The sequence below is a fragment of the Ornithodoros turicata genome, chromosome 6 (assembly GCF_037126465.1).
Source record: "Ornithodoros turicata isolate Travis chromosome 6, ASM3712646v1, whole genome shotgun sequence".
Lineage (NCBI taxonomy): Eukaryota > Metazoa > Arthropoda > Arachnida > Ixodida > Argasidae > Ornithodoros > Ornithodoros turicata.
In genome coordinates, this window is record NC_088206.1 from 30,658,055 (window position 1) to 30,683,427 (window position 25,373).

General features: G+C 47.7%; 1 protein-coding gene across 1 annotated transcript in view; it reads left to right on the plus strand.

Annotated features, from left to right (window-relative positions):
* The window catches only part of LOC135396504 (uncharacterized), a 140,564-nt gene extending 116,612 nt beyond the window's left edge, over positions 1-23,952 (plus strand). The window contains exons 17-24 of the mRNA XM_064627517.1: positions 7,089-7,189; positions 9,566-9,684; positions 9,767-9,866; positions 10,549-10,782; positions 10,842-11,102; positions 15,037-15,282; positions 23,567-23,623; positions 23,680-23,952. Of these exons, the coding sequence (XP_064483587.1) occupies positions 7,089-7,189; positions 9,566-9,684; positions 9,767-9,866; positions 10,549-10,782; positions 10,842-11,102; positions 15,037-15,282; positions 23,567-23,623; positions 23,680-23,789 (1,228 nt within the window). The 3' untranslated portion in view covers positions 23,790-23,952. The remainder of the gene's footprint in view (positions 1-7,088; positions 7,190-9,565; positions 9,685-9,766; positions 9,867-10,548; positions 10,783-10,841; positions 11,103-15,036; positions 15,283-23,566; positions 23,624-23,679) is intronic.
* Positions 23,953-25,373: the final 1,421 nt, after the last annotated feature.

Here is a 25,373-nt window from a genome sequence, read left to right on the forward strand (position 1 = left end):
CTTTTCCAGATTACTAGAACATGGGTACCTGATCGTCGATAACAAGAATTCATACACCAGAGGTCAATGTTATACACACCCTGCTTTCCATCAAAACTGTTAAAAGGCGTACCCCCTAAACCTACACAAAATTCCTGGAGCGTGTTCACCTGGCACGGTCGCTGTTTCTCTCATAAGGTGATCTCTATGAACCTGATTCCCAGTTCTGGATGCACTGCCTGAGGTAACTCCAGTATGCTGTCCCAACATGAATGGTTGCAGCTTCTATGAGCAGTGTTGTACTTCTGAAAGCAATATGAAATGCCATGCCTTGACAGGTTATGTTGATATCCTTCTTAAGACCGTAGAGAGATGTTCCTTGCTCTCTTTATTACAAACCGCACTATCAGACACAAGCCCACTTGCCACCAAGCCGATGAGTATTGCCTCACCGTCAGGGCAATCAAGGGAATCAATCACTAAGGCACGGAAAAGCTGTTTTATATCATCCAGGACTGAGACATGTGTAGCCCCGAGAAAGCACCAGGGTTTCTTTGAATTTAGATGCGTCAGCTTTCAATTTCCTCTTTCCCCTTTTTTTTTATTCGTACCTGATTACTTTAGCCTCGTACAGCTTTGGAAATTGAGGATGTGGAGATGATGTAAGAGGTGGAATTGGGCTTTAAGCACAATGAGGCAAAGTGTGACAACATACCTTCTGAGGATGTTTATGTATCATTCACACAAAGAGAGGATAGGTATTACAATAGATGTTACATCTCTTTCTGGTTTTGATATTCATTTATTCGTGAATATACCTCAAAGGCCCTTGCGGGCATTACATGAGGGGGGACAATAACATGGGTCACTCAACAAATACAGAAGTTACAAGGAACATGCATAGTGGAAAGACAGATTCTGCTTTTCATTTGTTCATCCGTCTTGCTCAAGAAATTGTTCAGTGTAGCAACGGTACACAATGTCACGAAAGGAGTGCTCATCTATCGTTCCGCAAGACTTATTAAAAAGGACTAATGTTGTGTTCCAACACAACATATTGAAATCATGGTCCATGCATCATCCTGAGAGCTATAAGTAATCCTAAATACAGATGCTGAATTAGTTTCAATGCGATAGACGAGCTGTGCGAAGAGGTGCCTCCAGTTTGGATGTTGGGTACTTGAAGCCTGTGGCAGCTTCTGTGTGGAAGGCCCCCCAGATCCTGTTCACTGCACAGGCGAGCAACTACTCGGATGACCATGTTCTTGTTTTTCCCGAGCTTGTGGTAAAAACACGTTGCAAACTGGCGATACGCAGTATATCCATATCGTCTACGCAGATGTACATAAAATATAGTTTAGGCAAACAGGTAGCCGGTCACAGCACAGGGTGTGTGTCGTGGCATTTCCACATGTACTTGAGAGCAACTGCAATTTATCTGCACACGCCCTGTATATTACTACACATGCTGTATTCTTTTAGAAACCAACATTTTTCTACTTTTCAGTGAATTGAAAGTGAGAACACTCAATATTGCTAAAAGCCTACGCTAAAACCTAAGCACAGGGCAATACATAAAAAGGTGACTTAAGACGCAACACACTGACAATTACACAGTTACCTACATTGATTTTCTCCATTTCATTCTGTATTGTGTCGTCTTTTATGTGGTGCGCCCTGTCCTGGAGCTTTTAGCGACTTTAATGCAGGACCAAACCAATTTTGAGCAACTAAATTTTAACATCGTTCGATAGGGCCAAATGTGACTTACTTGTGAATATGGTCGCTCATAGGTTCGCGCTGCCCACGGAATCCACCTTCAGGACAGTCGTATTGAGGCATAGAAATTGCAAATCTTCGTGGGTTGTAATGCACTCAAATTGCTGTCATTCGGCTGCGCTTTCGAGATCCTTCGGCATTATGACATCCCAGCCGCACCGGCACCTTAAACAGCAAGTAGGCATTAGATATGAGGACACGAAATTTCGGAGAACGCGTTTACATGTTTTATCACAGTGTGCGTTAAAAGAGCTCATCGCTTACCTGTCTGTCGAAGACAGGCGACTGATGCTGTTTGCTTCATCTGTGACCGATGTTTGTAGAGCTTTGACTTCGGTTCGCATTTGCGGCATCGGCGACGTTGGAAAGCGAGGCTTCCGAACTGTTCAGCACACAGAATTTCCTTCTCGATCGCAGAAAGGTCAGAAAAAAGTTCCGGGCTCGAAGTCTCTGCATTTGCACGGCGCCGCAAGGCGCCCAATGAAACTTGAACCTCATGTTTTTGTCACGCACACGGAAATTGGCGGGTATCCACTACAAAGAGGCTAGATTTTGGCGCCGATTGTGCGAGTTGAGGAGGAAAACCCAAGCTGGTTTTCAGCTCCCCGTTTGGCAAACTTTGCGGCCGCGCACAGCCAAAATATTTCGCGTGTGGCTTGGAGGCATATTATATGTACTTTCGTAATAGATGCAAACGAAAGATTTGTTGAACTTCTGGTCAGAGTCCCTTTAAACATGCCTCTAAATGCATAAAGCGTTCGTAAATGAGCGGGAAAGAGCGGGAGCGGTTGAGCGGGAAAGAGCGTAGGAAAGAGTGCTGTGAAAGCTGTGTGTCTTCGTTTTCTACCGTGACTCCGCAGCGGTCAACGGTGTTGACCGGTGTTGACCGCCGATGCAAAGCAGAGACGGCTGTGGCGTAAAGGTCACTTTTTTCGAACACAGTAAAACCAGCGTCACCGCATAGCACGCTCTGCGCAAACCATTGCGGCGAATGATAGGGCTCACTGCTGATTGGAAGACAGAGTGGAGCGTACACCTTTTTTGTGTCAATGGTGTGTGTGTGTGTGGTAGTTCTTCTGCTGCACGTTCTGCTAAAGCAAGAAACCTTGTCCTCTTTATGCAGAAGGCAGGTCTTGCTCAATGACCCATCTAACAGTTTCCTCCACCCGACGAACTCATGCACCGTCTACGCATCTCCACTGTCAGTTGTGAGCACCATAGTCACAGTGAATTCGTAACGGGATAACTGAATTTTATTTCGTAGGTTACATACTAGATATAGGATAAAATTAAACGATTCGTGCAGCCACGCGTCCGCATTCGTTCGTGTCTCGTGGTTCTCTCCCTCGAGCGTCAGCCAGTGCGCCTCCTTTGTCATCCGATACTTGTATTTAGAGAAGCAGCGATGCCTGGCGATGGATTCTTACTTCGCTAACACCACCCTTCATACTATATCCTCCATCTGTCTTACTTCTTTCTTTTTTCCTATAGTCGTGACGCCGCCCACTTCTGTGTGGAAAACAACGGCGAGCCGATCCTGCCATTACTCCCCCTCCCCCAAATTCGAATAAATGATAATTGACACAAAAAGCCGTCCGCCCTCCTCTCTCTTCGAATCAGAAGCGACGACCCTATCGCTCGTGGCCATGCTTGGCGCATAGCGTGCTATGCCGTGAAGTTCAGTTATTAGAGAGCAGAAATCGGATGGGTCAGATCCGATCCCCTCCTCTGGTAGCTTCCAATTCCTATGTTTCATTGGCCCCATTGCATTAGGCGTTGGACAGGCCATGGTTTTGTGTCTACTGCCTTTGTACACAACTCATTGCAATAAAACATCATCGCATATACCGGTGGCATAGCGAGGTAGAGTTCACCACCATGAACCCGCACCTTTGGTAGTGCAATTGGAACGGGAAAAGAACCTCTCTTGGAAATAATCCTCCACCACTCAAACGACCTTTATGATCTATCCTGACCTTTTTTTATGGTGGGGGGGGGGTACGTTACCTCCCATCCAAACATATAAAGTTATGGAACAAAATTAAATTTACGAATTCGCGCTTTATGCATATCGCGTTGTATAAGAAGCTCCCCCAGTTAACAATTACGAAATAATGCCATGGTAAACCGAGACGCCTATAACGTACATACGTCAATATGTTGCATCTTTGGCACTAGCCCACGCATAAAACACGTTACTTTGAAGCGCTGTGGCAGTTCCCAAGCTGTGTTACTGCGATGGATGGGAAACACGTAAAAACAGTGAAACTGAAGAAAACTGGCTCCCTTTATTACAACTGTTCGTCCTCGTTGATGCTTGTCAGAACACAATGTATGCACACAGTGGCCTCCCGCAAGCGCACTGCATGAGGTGATGGTGACCTCGAGGTGCTACCATGTAGGCTTGTGTAATGACAGCCCTAAAATATTATAGCAATTCATGGTTAATTTATGATGCCAGTCAACTATTAATATGTGCGACCCCTGCAGTGGCCGGCTTGTGGATTAAATTTTGATACCCTTTGGCTTACCTGGCGTGCGACATACTGCTCACATATTTTCTCGTTTTTAACCTTTTGAGTATCTGAGTAAATAGTGGTTTATAATGGGAAGGGTGGGAGAATTGGGACGAAGAGAACCCCAGCCCGAGTACGACTGACTAAGAGTATCGCTCGGTAATGTGTCGGGGGGACATGAAGCTATCTTCCAGCGAAGCCACGGCCAGGGGGACGACCGCAGCAGGGCCGACGAGGAGGGAACACCCCACCAAGCCCAACGTCCATTGAATCTGCAAAGAAATGCCTCCGTGTTGGTTCAGGTCTGACAAACCCCCATTGGGGGACAGATCCCGCGGAAGCGGCCAGGCTCCTGCAACGGCTGTGGTTTCTTTTGCATGTGGATTCGCCCTCTGTCTGTGTTCTAGGGACAGTGGGAATCTCGTTAATCCACGTTTTTAACCGAAACTGAGTCGCTACCTTCTGGTTTTGAACGCGAGCATACAGCCAACTCGTTGATAATAATTAACATGTTTTCAACTAATACAACGACTGCGCCGTGAATATGGCGACCCAAAAAGTGCTTTGGTGTACATGGCTACCGTTGCTTCGACGTCCGGGTGTCTCTTTTCCATTTCAAAAGCGACCTTTTTCCACATGGCATGTTTCCTTGGTACATTGAGGTGTTGCTCATCATCGGCAAGTTTCCACCATATCGGGTGTTGCTCTACCAGGTGTATTAGATAAAGAACAAAAGATGTTGTCACATTGGCAACAGAGGGTGGCTTTTTTTCTTTTTCGTTTCGTCCTCCCGCAAGGCTCTGCGCGTCAGTCGTCAGATTCTGTGCTCCGCGAACAAACTATCCGTGTAGTTCTTTCTGACCGACGGAGCTGCCGAGAGCAGTGATGTTGCACAAGGCTCTTTCATATCTCGCCAAAAATAAGATAAAAACTTGGGCGCTTCATAGATTCTACTGTACGATAAGCCCCGCCCGCGACCGAATGGTTGGATGATTCCTCCTTCTCCTCCTTCAGTCGCTGCGCAGCCAGAAAAGGCGCTCGTGTGAATACACGGTTACGCTTGTCTTTCCTTTCATATATCTGTTTGTGTGAGTTGTACTTCATTCGCTTTACTAGTCATTGGTATAAGTGTTTGTTATGGCTCTGTACCTGTAAGCAGAATTGGATCTGCTGGATTTCGACAGTAACACCAAGTTGACGACGTATGCATTCTATTTGGTTGCGGGGAAGGGAAGGAAAATCGCGTTCGTGTTACCGGCTATCACCGGAACATTGTAGGAGGATACTACGAACAGGAGTCTTGTTTTTCCTACTCGGTCCTTTATCGATATATATTTTTATGAAAAAAAGCAAAAATATTACCGGCCGCTCCAAAGCCTGCGCATTTTTCGAACACTGTAAAGACGAGTGTAATATGCTTCCCGTGCAGGCAAAAATTCGAACCATCCGCTTGGTAGGTCTCAGTTATGACCGCATTATTGCTACCCACATGTTTATCGCGGCGATGCAATTGGTATTGCATCGCACACACATCAGCGTTACAGACGTGTCGTGCACTCGTACTGCACTTCCTATCTAGCAAGTGCAGCCCGGCCGTGAACTCGTGTAGGACTAGTGCTGCATAGAGTCACTAAATAAGCGTAGCTTATTTAGTGACTCTAGTGCTGCACAGTTACAAAACGAATACGAGAGTGTAGAGGGCGCGAGCGGCACTGACGAAACGAATACACAAGTACTGCACCAACTGCATGAACTAGTTTTGCGAGTGCAGCCAAATCGAGACCTAAGGAACCGCCGCAGAGCATGCCTTTGTCCTGATGACAACAAATACACCGAAGCGTCCCTTATGTCTGTTCCTTATCCTCCGCCGTCCCCGCATGCGAACCAGACCGACGGACACGTAATTGGCAGTCGGGTAGCTGAGTGAAAAAGTGCATCGGTGTGCTGCTTCCCGCAAGAGATATGTAAACCAAAACCAATTAATTACTCTAAAAGTCGCTAAGTGTCGACGCTTGTTCTTCTGTTTTCTTGTTGTTGCTTGCTGGTCTTGCTTGTCGCTGAAGATTCATGTCGCTAAAACAGAGGTTCCGAAAGCGACCGAAGTAACATTTAAAAGTTACGAGTTGGATTTACAAGGATCAATCAAGATTTATTTATTTATGTATTAATGATTTATTTAACTAATGAGCGTATGCACATGAGCCGGTTCAGTTCTGGGTCCCAGGGATGATAACTAAAAAAAGAAAGCTTTTTGGTAGCGCCAACTGTTTACGAATTATTCAGCCGGGGGATATTCGTGAAACACCCGGTATATGTAGCCTCCAAATCTAAGCAATCGACGGCACACAACACCATTTTGTTCATGAGCCTGGGTATGAACGATCTTTTGGCTTCGCAAATGGGTTTGCCGAAGTATGCCGTTTTTCGTTTCCAGGTTTTATGATTTTTGCAGTTCGGAGGGCGAAATCGGGTAATATTCCCACACAAAAGTTAGGGGGTTAATCGGGTGTTTCCTTCACCGTTTCAGAAGTGATCGGGTATTTTCGGTTGAAACCTCAGTCGTCTGCTTCGAGCCTCTATTGCGATAATCAGTTGAGAAACCAGAATTTTTACTGTCCTGTTGAAACTGGAACGATATCGATATTCTCATCATATTAACGATATTGTAAGCCCGCGATATTATCGATAATTTTATAATATCGATATTTTATATATTACATATTTTATATATCGACTTCGATATAGATATTGATATGCTCGATCGATGTTCTCATGCACGTGATAATCATTATACAACATGTGATTTTTCCCTAGTGCCGTGGCTTACTGTGGAGCATCCTGCTATGCAACTACAGCCGGTGACCCGGACACCATGGGTGTACTTAAACCATCACCAGACTGCAACACGTACATCAGTAAGAGTCTATGCCTTTTGTGACAACACCGAAATGCACAAAAGTTACGTGCTGCTATATTTCGTCGCTGCCGCGCAGGGGGTGCGCTAGACTTAATGCACACATGGACGATATACATAAAATTTTGCCCGCTGCTGTGAAATCTATCGATTTGCATCAGCCAATACGTTTTACCTACTAATGTATCGGTTATAGGGTCTCCAACTTGAAGGGAAAGCGTATAAGTATACGAAAAGCAGTATTAGTAGCCGATTTTATTCGAGCATACATACACAGTTTTCCAGCCAGCCTCACCCCCAGGGCTTTGGAGCCAGCACAAGCCAGAAAGCGGAAAGCGACACTATAGGAAGGAAGCACACGGCCCGTGTATCCACTGTTTCCTCGTGGACTCCGCTATATTGAAATCGCAGCGCCGTCAAGCCGGGGGAGCACGTTGGAAAGAATTTACCGCCCAAACCAGTGAGAAGGAAAGCCTGTGTGCTTTCCTTCTCACTGGTTGGGCGGTAAATTGTCTTCAACGTGCTCCCCCGGCTACACGGCGCCGCGATTCCAATATGGCTGAGTCCACGAGGAAACAGTGGATACATTCCGCTCCGCCCTGCAGGCGACCAAGACTGCAATTGCGCATACGCATGAAGCTCATAAACGCACGTTACTTAATCTCATTTACTAGAAGTACAGGGTGTATCGAAGGTACGACAAAGCTTTGCGAAAACAAGTCGTATTAGTTCATAAAAAGGAGTTTGTCAAAGAATTGATTGACTGTCGATTTGTTCCCCATCCTCAGGGGAAGCTGTTGTGCCAAGAATAATACATTTCGGAGTAGGGACATATTATTCGCGAGGTCTTAAGGCTGATTTAGAGCCGACGTAGTCTTCGCCCATCGCCGCTCGCTTTGCGCGCCGATAGCCAGCGTTCGCTACGCCACGCTTCCTCATCCTACCGGGATCATAGTCTGACGAGATTCGGCGCAGCGCAACGAAAACACTTCCGGAGATTTTCACATTTTGTAGTGGGAAAGTAGTGATATCTGGCACCCGTACCCGCGTGTTGGAATCCGACGAACGACAATCCGTGTTCCCATCGTATGTTTGTACTGCTGTAATACGGTTGGTATACCCAAAAATGGGCATTGCATTGAAGAAGAAAGTCGCACGTCTTCCCAGATGTTCTCGTTCTATTGCTTGTCTCTATAATCCATCCGTCGTGTATTATATAGGCACGGATGTTCCTTAGCAGCTTCGATCAAAGGCTCAATGGGCGACGCCATGTTTGGAAATGCGAGTCCACCGGAGCCCACGCCGTACACAGCTCGCTGGCCGCTGCCAGATGTAGAACATTGCTCTACTCCCCCGACGGCGGCCGACGTAACGCGCGTTGCCGCCACGCCACGCTTCGGCGAGTGTCGTCGAACTATGAACTCACCGACGATGGCTCGCGACGCGCGTCGTTACGCCCCGCTCCGCCGGACTCTAAACCAGCCTTTATCCCAGTATACTATTTCCTCGTATTCGTAGCATTTCGTACTTCGTAAGTAGAAATGAGGACAAGTGTTTACGACCCATCAAATGACCTTGGTGGTGGTTGTGTTGGTTGGTGGTGGTGGTTGTCCTTCTATAAGCTCATGTGTTCCCCACAGGTTCTGGCCCACGCGTAGAATCTCATACCTAGTGAACAAGCTTGAATGGCTTGTTCGCTCAGTATGAATTATCACAAATTGCCACGCCTGCATACCTTAGTGTAGAATACTCACGGGTGCAGTACGTGCACCCCGCATTCTGCAGGTGACGTTTACCGAAATGGTCCATGAGAGAGAGAGAGAGATGTTGAGATGACGATGATGATACGTGATGACATACCCATGTACGGACGTGTCCACAAACCAAGATGTTGGTGCACAGAAAAGTTCGTGTACCGAGATGTCCGCATAGGAGAATGTCCTGCACCGAAACGTCCGCATCCCATATGAAGAAGAAGCTGATCAATGACCCGCAGACTTGACACCATCAAAAGTAATACTGGGATGACTATGACGGAACTAAAGGGAGGCACGTAGAGCAAAGAGTGACCGATAGCTGCACTCGAAGGAATAGGTAGATCATGGTATAATACCTAAATGAGTGACGGCAGTCAAGTTGCTCCTAAGGTTTCGGATACACTTGGCTCTACACTGTATTGTTTTGGCCGAGCGAGATAGCAAAGTCATGATGATTTCCGTACATGATTGCTAACGTCCCAGTATCTACCGCGACCCCGCAGCCTGCTTCCCTTCAGATAGAACATCTCTCTCACAGCTCAGCTTGGCACATTCGCATTACGAGTGGAAATGGATGTCGCACAGGAAAGTGACGTGATCATTGTGCATTGCTTACGCAGAAAATGAGCGTGCGCGGCGAAGAAAGCTGCCCCTTCTGTCAGAAGCCATCGATGACATCAAGAAGGCTGTCTTGGCTGGGGACTTTGTGCTTAGTCTCACACTCCCTTCGTCTTGGGTGGTGAGTGCTCCATTCATGATACTCGACTAATCTGCTTCTTTATACGCCAAGGCTCACGAACTGAATCTTGTCACGGATACAGGCCACAAGTAACTTCGTAGCTGTGTCTGTTCAAGATTCGGAAGGACAGTCCGGAGAGGTGTTCAGCGCGTCCGCAGGCGTCCGCCGTTTACATAGAAGAGGTATGGAAGAAACATAGCTTGTTATTATACGGCAGAAGTATGAATACGTTCTGGAAACTGGTCAAATCCAGGATGGAGAGAGTGACAATGATGATGCTAAACACACACACATTGAATGTGAATAGCGATACGTTCGTACTGGGTACTCAAATACCCATACTCTCCACCGACTAACAAAATTGGAATAAATAAAAAAATGCACAGGACGACGGAAGATGTCGCGATTTCCAGCAGCAGCTGTTGGGCACTTTTGCTGACGCTGACGAGAATTTTGACTTGGCGCTCAATGTCGCAATACTTGCCATGATGGTCTGAAAATTTCATTGTGAAATGTTGGTGATATGTTTGTAGAAGGGTGGTCAACACTAGGCACAGTTTTCGACATGTTTAAACTAATTTCTTCATTGCAGTACATATGTATTTGTTTTGGATCTGTGGAACACATTCGATGTCTCCAGTGTTCCCTATGCTGCATAGTTATTGGAGTTCTTCGTTTTAAAATTTTAAATTTGGGGTAATGAAATGATGGAACGCATAAATATACCTTGAATGCCTATACGCACGCTCGTAGCACCTTTTATAGGGATGGCGACGAGTCATAACGCTAAACCGTCTTCCTGTTTGCGCATGCCTAGTGTTTCTACGATGTGGCAATATAACCAGGTATGATCGTGCTGCGCAGGGCCAGATGTGGATGGGTTCGTGTCCTCTCTGGGCGTAAAGCACAAGACCTCTGCGCCATATGTGAAGGCCCTTGGACGCTACCCCCTCGGCGATTGCGCCGAGATATGCAGGAATAGGGCAGATTGCGAGTCATTCTCGTCTTGCCTGTCAACCTCCGAGTGTACCATTAGCTCTGTCCATTCGGAAAATCGCAGCCAGCTGGTGAAGGACACCCGCTGCGCTGTATTCTCAAGTGCGTATCCTTTTTCTCTTTCCATATTGCCTCCATGAAACCATAGTGGTTCCTTGCAGAGCGATACTCGGACAGCTTTGAAGCCTACGAAGGGATGTCGTTAGACATGACAGCCGATAAGAGCTTTGTAGCGGGAACCGTGGATGACTGCGCGCGTCTCTGTGTCTCGGACAAGGACGTCAATTGCAAGTCGTTTGACTACTGTGCCAAGCCGAGGGATCCTGCTACCAAGTGCCGCATACACAGCACACATTTGCGAGACCTTGTCGATCCCAGCCAAGTGGACAAGTCCGCTGTCGAGGGCTGTATTCACTTTTCCAGTGAGTAAACCCGAGATACACAGTATGTACAGCTTGGGACAAAAGCTTACGGAACACCGGGGTGTCGCATTTCTCATTACTGCGACACCCTAGCAGCAAACAGGAGTGGGCACACATACGGATAGATTAGCCTGTCAGCAGTCTCTTATTCGATCTCTTCCTGATAAGTAGCATATAGGGCCGCTTCGATGAAGAAATACGAATGCTCCATGTTCCGTAAGCTTGTGTTCCAAGCTATACAAGATGAATAGAGCTATCATTGCATATTTCGAGTCTGTCCCGAAAATAGAAGACTGTGTTTAGCTCCCCGAAACTTTGCAAACGGATCGCACATTGTCTGAAGTTTTATTGCAGTGTTTTCGAGACAGTATCATTGCGAACAAACAGAATTGCAGCAAAAGCACACATTTGAATGTTCTGCTTCTTTTCTCCTTTGTTTGCTTCGGGCATGCAGGAAGCAAAGAGAGGAGGAGCCCTGTTGCTCTGAAAAGTGAAGCCGAGATTGGGGGATAGTCCAGTGACATCGCCTTCCGGTTTCGGTTACATACATCTCTATGGGAGCCCCCAACACATAGTTTCGGAATACTTGGAGAGGTGTGGTGGTAGCGCGCCGAAGTGGCCCCCAAACTGGCGTGTGCAAAGCGACCTCATTGGGCTATTCAGGTAACGTGACTTCCGCGTGGCTTTAAGGAAGCTGCCGCTCATCTCCTGTCCTCACGTCACTTGCCCCACGCTTTTCTGTTCTGTCGAAAAGCCGTCGGGGAGCCTCCTTTTCTTCTTTCCTCCATGGCTTCGGTTTACCATAACCGGAGATAGGCGGCGCTGCCTACCCCATTACAAAATGCGAACATGGCATAATGGTAAGCAGGTGTCACATTTTGTTCGCTCCTACTGTCTTTTTCTTTTTTCGGTACAGAGGAGTGTTCGCAGTTCCCCTTGGAAGGGTTTGGTGCGTTCGTCCGTAGTGGGGGTGGGGGAAATGAAGTTTTCCAGTGCCTCTTGTTGTTGCGAGATACACGGCCACGCATTTCGTCCGTAGCATCTTCAAGGCTTCATCTTCAGGGCTGTCACGTTACTGCACCGCTCTTTGTATAAAAGGACAAGTTGGTCATCATCAGAACACAGATTGTGAACACAGAACACAGTCGCTCAGAATCGCCGAATCCAAATCCCCGTTTCAAAGTAAACTGCTGAAAATAAATGTTTCGTGGTCCCCATGATTTAAATGAGCTACCTAAAATGCGCACTCGCGCGCTGGGAAATACCAACAGCAGTTAGACTAACCTGGACAGAAAATGAAAACACCGAACTCGGACTAACCTAATAATGCACTAACAAACCTGTTCCGGCGTGTCCGCCAAGCCTGACGGCCACTAAAATGTGGCTATCATTCGCTAAAATGACTTCGGCGGACATCGAAAAATAGTGAAGTCGAGAGGTTAATTAGCGATATCATATTTTTAAGCACTGCAGATTCAGATTAACCCCCTCCCTCCTTCCTCACATCCTCGAGTCATTAAACCCCATTGTAGCCTCTGGGTCGGTTGCAATCATTAAATTTTATCCGGAAACATCGGAAGAACTTCTGTAGTACTCTTTAGTTCATTATATCGGAAGACATTGCTACGTTCGCTTAGCGCGCAAGATTTATTTGCTACGTGGTTGTGGAAACGCACGTGCGCCTTTGTAAGAATTGCATCACCGGGAATTCCATTCCGTTCGCCCGCAAACTCCGAACGTTCGCACTGATCATACTGAGAGAGCTTAGTTCGCCATGCTCGACCGAGTCGAGAAATTGAGTAGTGGCAGGTGAACCAAAGATACCAGGATCGCGATTCTTCAACTAACACTATTCAATTGAAGGTATGCAACTGGGCGTTGTGAGAGACTGTTGTATTTGCCTTCCATGTTCATTGCCTCATCTACTAATACGAGTCGAGAACCTCTTCAGCGTGTCGCTGAACGGCATCGAGCCTGTGTTGCTCGAATCTTGGAAACTCGTCGTGTAGATGCTTGTCTGCATTGCGCTTGGTGTGATATAGCTTCACTTCTCCGTCGTCGTTGATGACGTACAGTAGAGCCCTGCACGGGCCGACCTTTCCCAACCCGGCCCTGGCGCATCAAAAATGGCCCGGCCCGCCCTGTCCTTTTATGCGAACCGGCCCGCAGTAGCTGGCCCAGTGAGTAGAGCCCGGCCCGGCCTCAAGACACAACGAAGAATGCAGGGCCTGGCATATCCGGCTATGGCTTATGTCTTTCTAGCCTTAACCACACAAGTATATTAGTAAATCAATAAGAGAACACACTAAAACTAGCAGTTCAACACCGCATTGCAACGACGTGAGACCAAAGTCCTGAACAGACGCGGGCAAAATAGTTGTCGTTACGCTACGAGCTTTTGTGGAGGTAGAGGATATCTTGTGGACAGACACCTGCTTCCAGTCGCTATACCCATCTCACCAAGTTTTGTAAGCGTGATAGTGAAAGATGTGACGAGTCATGGGCAATGTGTAGTGGCCTTGAGAAGGTTCTAGAGGGTAAAACCATACGAATATAATACAGCGTCCTTTGTTTTGTTTTTGCAAGTGTATGTACAGAAGTGACACACGTGATCATACGAACTAATACATTGTATGAAATTAGCTGCGTGGCCCAGCCGGGCTCACGGAGACACGGGTGTCGGCCTGGTCCCGCCGAGAGCGCAGAGCAAAAAAGATGCCCGGTCCGGGATCCCACGCCCGTGCAGAACTCTAATTCCTACAGGCCTACGAGGCTTGTCACTCGGAACATGCTAACATAGACGAAGCGTTGCTGTTCCCATAGGAGTACACTACCTTGCTGTAGGTCGCACCTTGCGATTTATGAATGGTCATGGCTTTGGCCTGGAGGAGAGGGAAGTGAACGCGTTTGCAGGCGACACCCGCGTTCATGGACAGCGTGGTGGTGACTGTTCTCAGGTTGGTGGGTACCCAATCGGGTCCCACTGAGACAAGGGTTGGTGGCTCGTAGCGAGTCGGCTTTCATTTTATTGATGCGACCCGTTACTTCACCGGGAAACTGGGGCAAAGGCGGACGATATGATTTACTCCATCGTTCTCAATGAATCGGAGATTCCTCATCGGACCGTTAATGATACCATCGTGCACATGGACGTTTGTCGTGGTCGCGTCGTTGACAATTCTGTGGTGTCGGACGACATTAACGACATAACGAAACACACTGTGCAAACACTACGGAGTTTCAGCATGTCGCAAGCGCTCTACAAAAACGGTACAATAAAGCAAGCTGTCAAACCAAAGATCTACAGCATGATGCCAGCCACTTTAAAGGAATAAGCGCTTATCGTGTTTTAGGAACCGCTATCGTGATGACCTTGCAATCTGGTAAATCCCCGCCAGCGGAAACGACTCTTATCATCCGAGGCGTTCATTAAAGAAACAAACGAAGGGGAGACAGCGCATTGCGAGAGTGAAAGTGCCCCTCTCCACTGACTCTACTCTTACCGAGGCCCAAAAGTGCGTTAAAGAGATGATTTAAAACTGTTACTTTACTACTACTGTAGTTATTCGGTGTTCGTGTTATCTTGTAATAGCTCCAGAATGCAATATGCTGGAAATGAGCCAAGCTCAGTGAAAATATTTGCCCCTTTGCGGCGAGATTCGCCGTTCGAATGTACGATGAAAGGTTTTGCTGCATTTTTGTTTTTGATTATACACGTAACACCTGCGAAACAGAAATGAAAAAAAGAGAGAAACAAAACGTGAAAAGAAAGAACGTGGAATAAAGCTTCAGATGAACGTATAGAAGACTATACAAAGTTTGACGGAGTTACTGCCTGTCTTTTATTTTTCCCGACATCATCAAAATCTCCAATGATAGCTGTACTCACCGTGTATTGAACGAAATACCGTGTGACAACGCCATCCTCTTTCAGGGATCTTCCTCTCTGACTTCCAGAAGAAGGCCGGAGTTCGTTCTATGAGGCCTACGGCGACCACCATCCAGAATTTAACGGCTGAAGAATGCGCAAAGTTGTGCCGCGAATCTGTCTTCGACTGCCGCTCCTTCGACTTCTGCGCAGGGGGACCGAGAGGTGTCGGCACCTGCATCCAGCACCAGGCTGGCGATGGTGCCTTCATTGATGCACCAATGTGTAATTCGTACATCTACGTTTCTGACCGTAAGTGACCCACATCCGTACGGAAATGTTTTACATATCACGATTTTAAAACGACTTTAATTCCATAGTATAATCTACTTTGAAAGTTGAGAAGAGATGGGCGATTAAAGAGTATCGGTTATGTGCGCCTCTCAGCGACCTAATCTTGCTACAGTTTCAAATGAAGCGGTTCCTTCAAAACTGCAGCCTTCTCTTGGCCACCGTCCTCGGTAGCTCAGTCGGTAACGTGCTGGCTTGCTGAGCTCAAGATCGCTGGTTCGATCCCAGCCGAGGGCGGTAGCAATGTGGGGGAGGTAAACATTGCTTTCAGCACCGTGTGTCGGAGATTTCCGGCGCACGTGGTCCACATTATCCGCAGCCCTACCCTGCGACACGTGCAACATGTCGCCACCCTGCGCAGACAAACCTTACTTGTAGCATCACGGTACTATTGTTATTATTTCCCTTGGCCATGGGGCATTCCGCAGGCCTTCAAAGCCCCGGGGGCCGCTTCAAAGGGGCACCCTTGTTAGGGGGGGGGGATTTTGAAATCGTAACCTTTGGAATCGTCTTTCACAGCACTCGTGATTTTGGGTTTGTCCATATTTAGGTTTGTTGACGGCCGAAGATTCGGTGCCGCGGTCACAGCAATGAAGCGCCTTAAAAACGCTGCTATTGGTGGTGTTCGGAATGCCGAGCGGTTTTTACAATCTCGGGATATCTAAATGTGGATCCCGCTCGGGATCGACATTTCTTTGCAACTACCCCATAATGCCGCATAGGACTGTATCCAGCTGCACATGCATCCTGTCACAAATTGCGATACGTACGCGTTTCGTGTCATCCCCACGGAACGTTCCAGTGGAAGAAAACGTGGGAAAAAAAACGAAAAAAACTCTTGCCCCCGCCGGGTAAAACTTACTCCGCGTAATATATTGCAAAGATACTCCAAAAGCCGGGACTAGACATAATAAACTAGAAATGCAATTACACCGACCTCACATAGCAAGCTAATCATTTACTTCAACAAGAATAACAACCAAATCACTATTTCAGGAGGTCGCTATGGGCCTGTTGCGCTCAAGTTTGCGCGGCGACGCGAGCGCCAATCGGGACCCAAGCGGGAGCGGGAGCAGTGACTGGTCCGCACAGCCAGGCAGCCAAGCATGTATCGTGGTTAAATATGCCGCCTTTCAGATTGCCAACGTAAGGCAAACCACAACACAAATCGGGCACACAGTATTGTTATGTCGTTGGCTACCATAACAGATTCCAAAACGTCAAAAAATAAGGTTTTATCGCTTCCTCGGAAACCTTTGGGGGACAGAAAGGCGGAAAGCGTTAACTGCGTCTGTACACCGTAAAAACGCCGCGAAGTTTCCGCTCTGCATTCCACCTGGGGATAATGTAGAGTTATACCAAAACAACTTGCGGTAGAAATTTACTTGAATATATCGCAAATTCTGCCAAACAGTTATTACTTTCTAACATAACGCATGCAGATTAGAGGGAAATATGAAAGGCTTACAGTGGGCATCGACTCCCGCCGGTTCTTCTTACTGCTATGTTCGAGGGTCTTCGTGCAGTGTGATGTTTACTTCGAAAAAAGCAATCACCTTACTTACTTATTACTTACTTATGTTCTCCAAGAGACCCGCTATGAAGCTACCCCCTGGCATTTTTGTTGGAATGCTATAATGGAACACCGTGCGTGTCCCTCTCATGACCTTTAGGAGATGAAATAGATTCTCCGTTTGCTCTCCCGTTACTACATTGTCGAAAATGCCGTTCAGAACCTCTTTACAGTCCCACTGTAAGGCTCCCCTCTGTTCAGACACAAGGACCTGGACAAACTATGCCTGGGTACGCGTGAATGATATCACCAGGCGGTTTTCTTTTTGCAGTGGGGAGAGATTTGATGTACCTGTACAGGTAAACATTACACAAACAAGGAGAAATATATCAGATGCAAGCTGTTTATTACCAAGAGCAATAAAGCATTGTTTTGAGGCAACGTTCTAGGTACAATACTGGTTGATGAAGCATATAAAATGCTTAAAATTACCATTAACAGAATAGCCAACGATCAACGATGCAGCAGGGTACAGCAGCAGCATTCAGTAGAGAAAGATCATTGGCAAATGATCAACGATGCAGCAGAGATGACTGTAGCCTCATCAGCTCTAAAAATACAATACGAAAGGTCTGCACCCGAGCTCCCGTATAAAGGAAAGCACATTGTCCACATTATACATACGTACTCGGAAATCAGCGATACCCTTTGTCAAGTCACGCCTGCGGCTTTGAGCTTCGCTTGCCAGGTAGCAGCAGACTGCTGCCGCGTGCTTACAATTTCCCGCAATTCCCGCTTTACAGGTACACGACGCAACATAAACTGTTCACGGGCACTTGGACACCTGTGATGGAGAGCTACCGAAATCGAGTTAAATCAACTTTCAGTGCGGGTAAAATGTGCATTCAATGTTTTTCTGATCAGGTATATCATTTTGATGTACAGTTAACAAATATTATGTACGATCACGCCGACTCACCTAGAACCGGACACTATAAACCACGCTGTCCTTCACTTCTTCCGAAATGCACTTCGCTTTAACGACGATTTCGTTACCGTCAGATGGTTCGTCGACGCCGAAAACATTGACTAGTAACTGGCTCAATCGTCAGTGGCCTCCAGCTTTTCAAACCCACGCAGGATGCGATACATTGCTTGCTTGCGCCAGAGCGAAACCCGCGAAACCGAAACACTCTTGAGTGCGGACCATTGTTTCGATTTGCTTCCACATGCGGCGCTGTCGTCCGCTGATCGCAACGCCGCCTGGCCGAGAGCTACAGGCCCATACATGTCTGGGAGAGGGCCACGGTTCACATTGCACGCAAGTAGGTCACGTCGAGTATGCCACGACCACGGAAGCTTGCTGTGACCCCACTTTTGTTCCCGAGCCAAAGTTATCGCGTTCTTGAAGTGAAAGGTGTGCCCTGTTGTCCAACAATGATCAACAAGATCTGTTTTCAACCTTGTCGCATTTGTCGATTCTTCACGTCCTGATTGTGTTCCCTCAGTCGGGTACGGCGTTCACGGCCTGTTTCGCCTATGTAAATAGCGTCGCTGTCCTGGCATTTTATGGGTGCACCAATCCGCTCTGGGATCCCGGGGGCACCGAGTCTTTAGGGTTGGAAATGAAATTACCAGTTTCATGAAAGGTTTGAAGGCCGTCTTGATGTTTAAAGGGGTGAGCGCTCTGCGGATAGATTCTGACACGCCTTTGACATAAGTGATGTACACAGTGCTCCGATTGGAGTCGCGTTTCTCGAGTGTCCTTTCCTCTTGCATTCGTCGTCTTGTGTTGAGAATAAATTGCTTCGCTAACCCACGCTTAGTCAGTGAGTTGACAATTTTCGCTTCCTAGGCTGCGCGCAGTTCGGGGTCGAAGCGACCTTGTCGGACATATGTAGGAGGCTTCTCACAACGCTACGTTTATGTTCCGCTGGATGATGAGATGCTAAACGCAGGGAATTTCCAGTGGTGTCGCATTGCTTACGGAGGACGCTGGTTCCCAGTTTGCCACTGTGGCACCTGCTTACGCTGACGTCCAGAAAGAAAAGCGCGGCATATTGTTCGATATCATGCGTAAATTGTATGGTTGGTTCTACGCCGTTCAGGGTTCTTTCAAGGAAATCGTTCAGCAGGTCTTGTTTGAGTGCGACAAAGGTGTCGTCGACGTATCGTCTATAAAAACCTGCGTGTGTGACATGTTATCCGCAAAGCGGTCTCCTCCAGGTGTTCCATAACAATCTTTGCCGTGGTCACAGACGCAGGACTATCCATGGGGCAGCCTGCAATTTGGTGGTACATTTGTCCATGGAAAGCGAAATGCGTCTGATTGAGGCTGTTGATGAGGCGGATAGACTTAGTAACGAGCATTTATTCCGGACGACAGCTTGGCCGTTAGTAGAAAGAAAGAATCAGCTGTCCGCCGGGAGCAAATCACGCGATACCCAAATCACGGGGCAGGCAATAGACTAGCCCCTCGTCTTCCTCGACGCACTATAGTACTTCCTCCTTAGAAACTGAGTGCGGAGCGGTCAGGGGGCGGTAGAAATGCGTCTGACACAAAACCAGGGGTCATTGGACACGACGTCGGGACAATGGCGATGGGATTGGCGCGTCGGAGGCAGGTTGTGGATGTAGAAATCCGGACATGGGAGACGGGTTCGGCAGCGAAGGTGAATGAACGTGGGCCGGCATTAGTCGGTCAAGGGACAAGGTTTCGTCCCGGCCGTGCAGAAGAAGCTTGTAGTATTTTGGCTGGCGGTCAAGAACAAGATAAGGACCGCCGTAGGACTATTGCAAATGTTTTCGGGGGGCGTCATGAACTACGAAGACGTGAGTTGAGGTAGAGAGGGCGGGATCCACGAAGACCGAACCAGAAGGTGACGAGACGAGCGGGGTGCAAGAGGTCTCTGGGCACGGCAACTCACTCTTGCGCGCGGCGAAGGTCGCCGGATCGGGAAAGGGGATAACGGAATTGGTAGGCTCGGGGAATTCCCTAGGTACGCGTAAGGGCGTAAACAAGCTGCGCCTCAGAACAACCGCAGTCGACCTTGAGCGCCGTGCGGACACCGAGGAGAACGAGTGGCAAGTGATCGATCCAATGCGCCGGGTCTTCCGTGGCACGTAGTGCAGCCTTGAGCTGACGATATAGTCGCTAGACCATTGCATTGCCGGAAGGGTAGTGTGGAAATGCCGGTAACCGAGGAAACGACACAGACGTTGAAAAGATCGGGATGGGAATTGTCGCCCCCGGTGGTGATAGCAGCTGGAGCCCCGAACATGGTGACACAGGTCGAGAAGAATGTCTTGCACACTGTATCGGAGGTGATGTCCGTGATGGGAGCCACCTCGGCCCAGCGAGTGAAGTTCCCAGGATCTACGGACTATCCAATGTACACAAACCTGAGTGCCCGTTACGGCCTATTGTTTCCTTCGTCGGATCCCCACCTACAGCCTTTCTAAATTCCTGGTTTAACTCATCATCCGAGTAGCCGGTAAAAACAATCTGACTGTCCGCAACTCGAGTGAATTTGTGCAGCTTGTTCAAGATTTGACGCTCGACGACGAAGACGTAATGATGTCATTTGACGTTGTGTCTCTTTTTACGAATGTCTCGACGGTTGTTTTGGCAATATGCGGCCGAGACGCGGCTCCGTAATAGCAACACGCTCTCCACTTCCCTGCGGTTGAGGATATCGTGATTCTTCTACGCTTTTGCGCTTCTTGCTGATTCTTCTACGCCGTGGACAAATGTACCACCAAATTGCAGGCTGCCCTATGAATAGTCCTGTGTCTGTGACCATGGCAAACATTGCTAAGGAACACCTGGAGGAGACCGCTTTGCAGAGAACACGTCACACACCCAGGTTTTTATGGGCTATACGTCCACGACACCTTTGTCGTACTCAAACAAGACCAGCTAAACGATTTCCTTGAAAGAACCTTGAACGGCGTCGAACCAGTCACACAATGTGCGCACGATATCGAACAATATGGCATGCTTTTCTTTCTAGACGTCAGCAAAGCAGATGCCACGTTGGCAAACTGGAAACCAGCGTTCACCGTAAGCAATGCGACACCACTGGAAATTTCCTTAGTTTTGCATCTCATCATCCAGCGGAACATAAACGTACAGCGTCGTGAGAAGCCTCCTACATAGGTCTGACAAGGTCGCTTCGACCCCAAACTACGCGCAGCAGAGGAAGCGAAAATTGTCGGCTCATTGACTAAGCTTGGGTACCCGGGGGAATTTATTGTCAACACAAGAGGACGAAAGCAAGAGAAAAGGACGCTCGAAAAACGCGACTCCAATCAGAGCACTCTGTGCATCCCTCATGTCAAAGGCGTGTCAGAATCTATCCGCAGAGCGGTCGCCCCTTTAAACATCAACACGACCCTCAAACCTTTCATGAAACTCGGGAACTTAATTTCCAAGCCTAAAGACCCGGTGCCCCCGGGATCCTAGAGCGGATTGGTGTACCAGATAAAACGCCAGGACAGCTACGCCATTTACATCAGCGAAACTGGCCGTAAATGCATTACCCGACTCAAGAAACATAAACGGGACGTGAAGAATGCGACAAGGTCGATAGCAGAGCTTGTTGATCCTTGTTGGATAACGGGGCACACCTTTCACTTTGAGAACGCGATAATTTTGGTTCGGGAACAAAGGTGGGGTTACAGCAAGTTTGTGGAGTCGTGGCATATTCTACGTGACCCACTGGCGTGCAATGTGGACCGTGGCCCTCTCCCACACATGTATAGCGATCTCCTCAAATAGTGATTTGGTTGCCATTTTCTCCTGTGTGCTCAATCTGATAATGTCTCCTGAATGGGAGATGAAACGTTCGTTGAAGTAAATGGTTAGCTTGTTACGTGAAGTCGGTGTAATTTCATTTCTTCTCCCTTATGCGTATTATATATTGAGCATTCGTAGCATGCCATTCGCATTCAGCCGCACCGTACATCGACTCTCCGTTGCAATGCGCTTCTCCTTTTTCTCCGCTACGGAATATCTTCAGGCTGCGCCCCAGGATATATCTCGCGGTTAGCAGCGGACGAGAAGACATCATGCTGAACACTTGTACGCGGCAGCTCCGTTGGAGTGGTCTGGGGAATGTCGCTTGTGTGAATACATGGAATGGGACTGTTTTTTCTTCTCCCCTTTTTACATCCACGGTAACTGTCGTGTTCGCATCTTGAGCAGCCAAGTCTAGTTATCTGAAAGACTGTCTCCGCTTTCCCTTTTCACTCTCAAACGTTTGAAACCAAAAGTCACCCGCACCACCGAGTATTCGTTGTTAAGAAAACCGAAATTTATTCTCACGAAATCTCGGGATTTCGGGAACCGAACCCTACTTAGGGGCTAGCTGAGAAGAGTGGCGCCAAAGGATGTGGTGTGAAGAGGTTTTCTACAAGTTGAATCCGTAGATATTGCAATTATAGGAGTTCTACCCTTCAGCACGTACAGCATGTAGCCGCACAATTGTGGGTGGGCTCATTTTACTAATTATTACTTATTATTACGAGATGTGTCTAGTTCTTTGTACTGTTAAATTACTTCGTCATTTGGAGAAGTCCGCGGGAGGAACAACGACGAATAAATGAAGTTGCGATGAATTATGAAATTTGACGCTTAATATGTGGTTCACTGCCAAATGGCCAGTATGTGATATGAAATGATGAGCTCGTGGGCGCGAAATGATCTCAGTGTGTCTTGAACACCGGAGAACATAAGAGTATAATGCATCAGTTTTTTGTCTGACTCAAGTTAGTAGCATTGTCGATAGTGCATGATATCATATCATAATACGTCCTTGTGAATTGCGTATTCATTCACTGTTGGACAGGATGTTCCCTTTGGGGAGAACATTAGAAGGAGCATTGGCAACATATTCTCACAAACAAAAAGACATTTAGAATAGACGTTAGTGGGAACATGTCCTACATTTTGGATCATTCACTCTTTGAGCCGCGTTTTGAATATAATTCCCTTTATGTAGTCAGCGGCACATTTCTCGGGACGTTGCTGTGGGTCAGTGCCCCGTCAGTAATTTCATTCCTTTGCGTTTCTTTGTTGTGAAACTTTGTCTTTAAATTGCGAAGTATAGCTCACTGTTATGGTGTACTGAGAGGAAGATGATGTAGCCACATCATGGGGGGCACGTGAATAAAGTGGAAGACGAGGAAGTCTTCTTTTGGGAACAGGCTTACTGGAGGTCGGACATAGTTTCTTCCGCCCCGAGATACAGGTGGAGACACCACAACTGTCATGACTCATAATTAGAGACTGCTCATTTAGTATTTCCATTGACTTGAAAATAATAATTGCAAGTGGATTTAGACCTAAGGTGAGTCCGGCCACATTTATATGGCTACATGCTGTACGTGCTGCAGGGTAGGACTGCTCATAATTTCAATCACCTGGGGTTCTTTTCACGTGCGCCGGAAATCTTCGACGCAAGGTGCTGGACACAAAGTTTCCCTCCCCGACAATTCCACCGCCTCACAGAGGCTTTTAATTCACACCATGAATGTGACTTTTAATGGACTCGCGATACATTACTTATGAGCTTTGTGTTGCACTTGACGTCATGTTCTGCTAGGTTTTGTTTCATTGTATTTATTTGAACCTCAGGGTCCCTTGTGGGGGCATTACATAAGCGAGAGATTTCAATGGGGTTATTGGGCGGTTAATCCAAAGCGATTCTGAGTCAATATTTCTTGTTCCAGCCGATGCTGCAGTGCTGCAGTTTAACAATCCCAACGTGACCAACGGGTACTCAAAAGGTAAGCCTTCGCAGACATTACAAACGAGGTGCCAACACATTGTATTCTGGTCGCAGGCACAGCTGCTGGTCTTGCCGTGCTTTTGTTGCTCATCGGTATTGGTTTAGGAGTCGCAGCTCTCACCGCATTTAACATTTACAAACGCAAGTTAAGCAGCACCAGCTAATACGTAACATATTTCACTCAGAAGGCTGCGTATACATCGGCATTCGGCTAACACCCTCGAGAAGAGGGGTGTTCCTGTCTTCTCCCACATGCATTCAACGACAGTGACCTTATCACTGTCTGTATATCGCTGTCTGTGACGAATAAAGTCTGACACAAAGTAATATGAGAAATATGTCGAATTATGGATTATACTTCGGTATCTTCATGCCCTTGCTACCATGGTTCACATTGCATTGTCTCTTCGATTCAGCTAAAATGTTCAAAGTTCAGAGGAAACAACAGTGAGGTGCTTCCCGTTTCTCCATCACCAAGCGCCCTCTCTCTATTTTGTCTTGGCTGCGCGCCGAACAGGAGAGGACTGCTGGAGTTTGGCGTGTGCACACCAGCCCCAAGCTCTCCCCTGGCGAGAGGAGCAGGATTATTTCTCTCGTGCCACGCGGGTAGGCATGCGTGCTACCATACTAAGCATGGAGTGCGACACGGAGAGTTTCCCACCGAAAAAATGAAAAACCGGTAAAAACTCTGAAAAGGAAGTCTGATACGACAAGGATAAGAAGCCCAAGAAAGAAGCCTTTGGAGACAATCCAAGCGCGGAAGGCAAACATGGGAACAATTCGGGTACAGCTTTGGTTTTCCCTCGTGTATAGACTGGTTTCTTCAATGGCTTGCCCCAAGCTATGGGGTAGTGTTCCACTCCTAGAGTGGAAAACCTCCCCACTTCATCGTCAGAATATAACTGTCGTTGTTGCCCCACGCTCAGTCTCCGGGCGACCGTACATACCTCCTTTTGAAACACACCGGCCCCAGGATGTAGGCCCAATGGCAACACGACGTAGCCCACTCCCTTCACTCTGCTGTAGACCCCACGCTTTCTCTTGAAATTCATCCGCGACTACCGCATCCTTTTACTGCACTCTTCCACCGCATGAGGCTGAGCGCTGCTTTTACACCTACCTTTAAACACCGTCTTCCTTCTACCCCACCTGTGGAGTGCACGGCGAACTCTGCCACGTCATCCTGGGTTGTGGGCAACATCATAAAAGCATTCACTCATTGAAATTGCTATGCAGTGTATTGACGAACGGCCGTTCCACCTCGCCAAGATTCTTGGACTGTGGAGATCTTGCGCTCCACCGGTCTAGCGACGGATCTCTAAAAGTGCTACCCCCCCCCCCCCGCCATCATCCCCTCACCCGTTCCCAATGAGCAATAGGGCAGTGTACCGCCACAGCGGCGGTGAACCGCCGACCTCATCATCATCCAATGTATGTGCATGTGTGTGTGTGTGTGTTGCCCCAAGCTAGAGCATACTGGTGCAGGAGTCGTCATGGAAATAATTCACGTTCGCGCATAGAGCCGCCGCGTGTTTACATCTTTCGATCACTCCTGCCTTACAGGTAGCAGCTACTTGATACTAGGGACCGAGTGCCGCTGACAAGCTAAGGAAGAGACTCGGGCGTCATTATCGATCAATACACACCCCAGAGAAAATATTGAAGCCCAACAGAGCTAAATTCGACACAAACGTAACACTTGTGCAAGCAAAATGATCGGCTAGTATTATCGACGTAACCCATGCGGT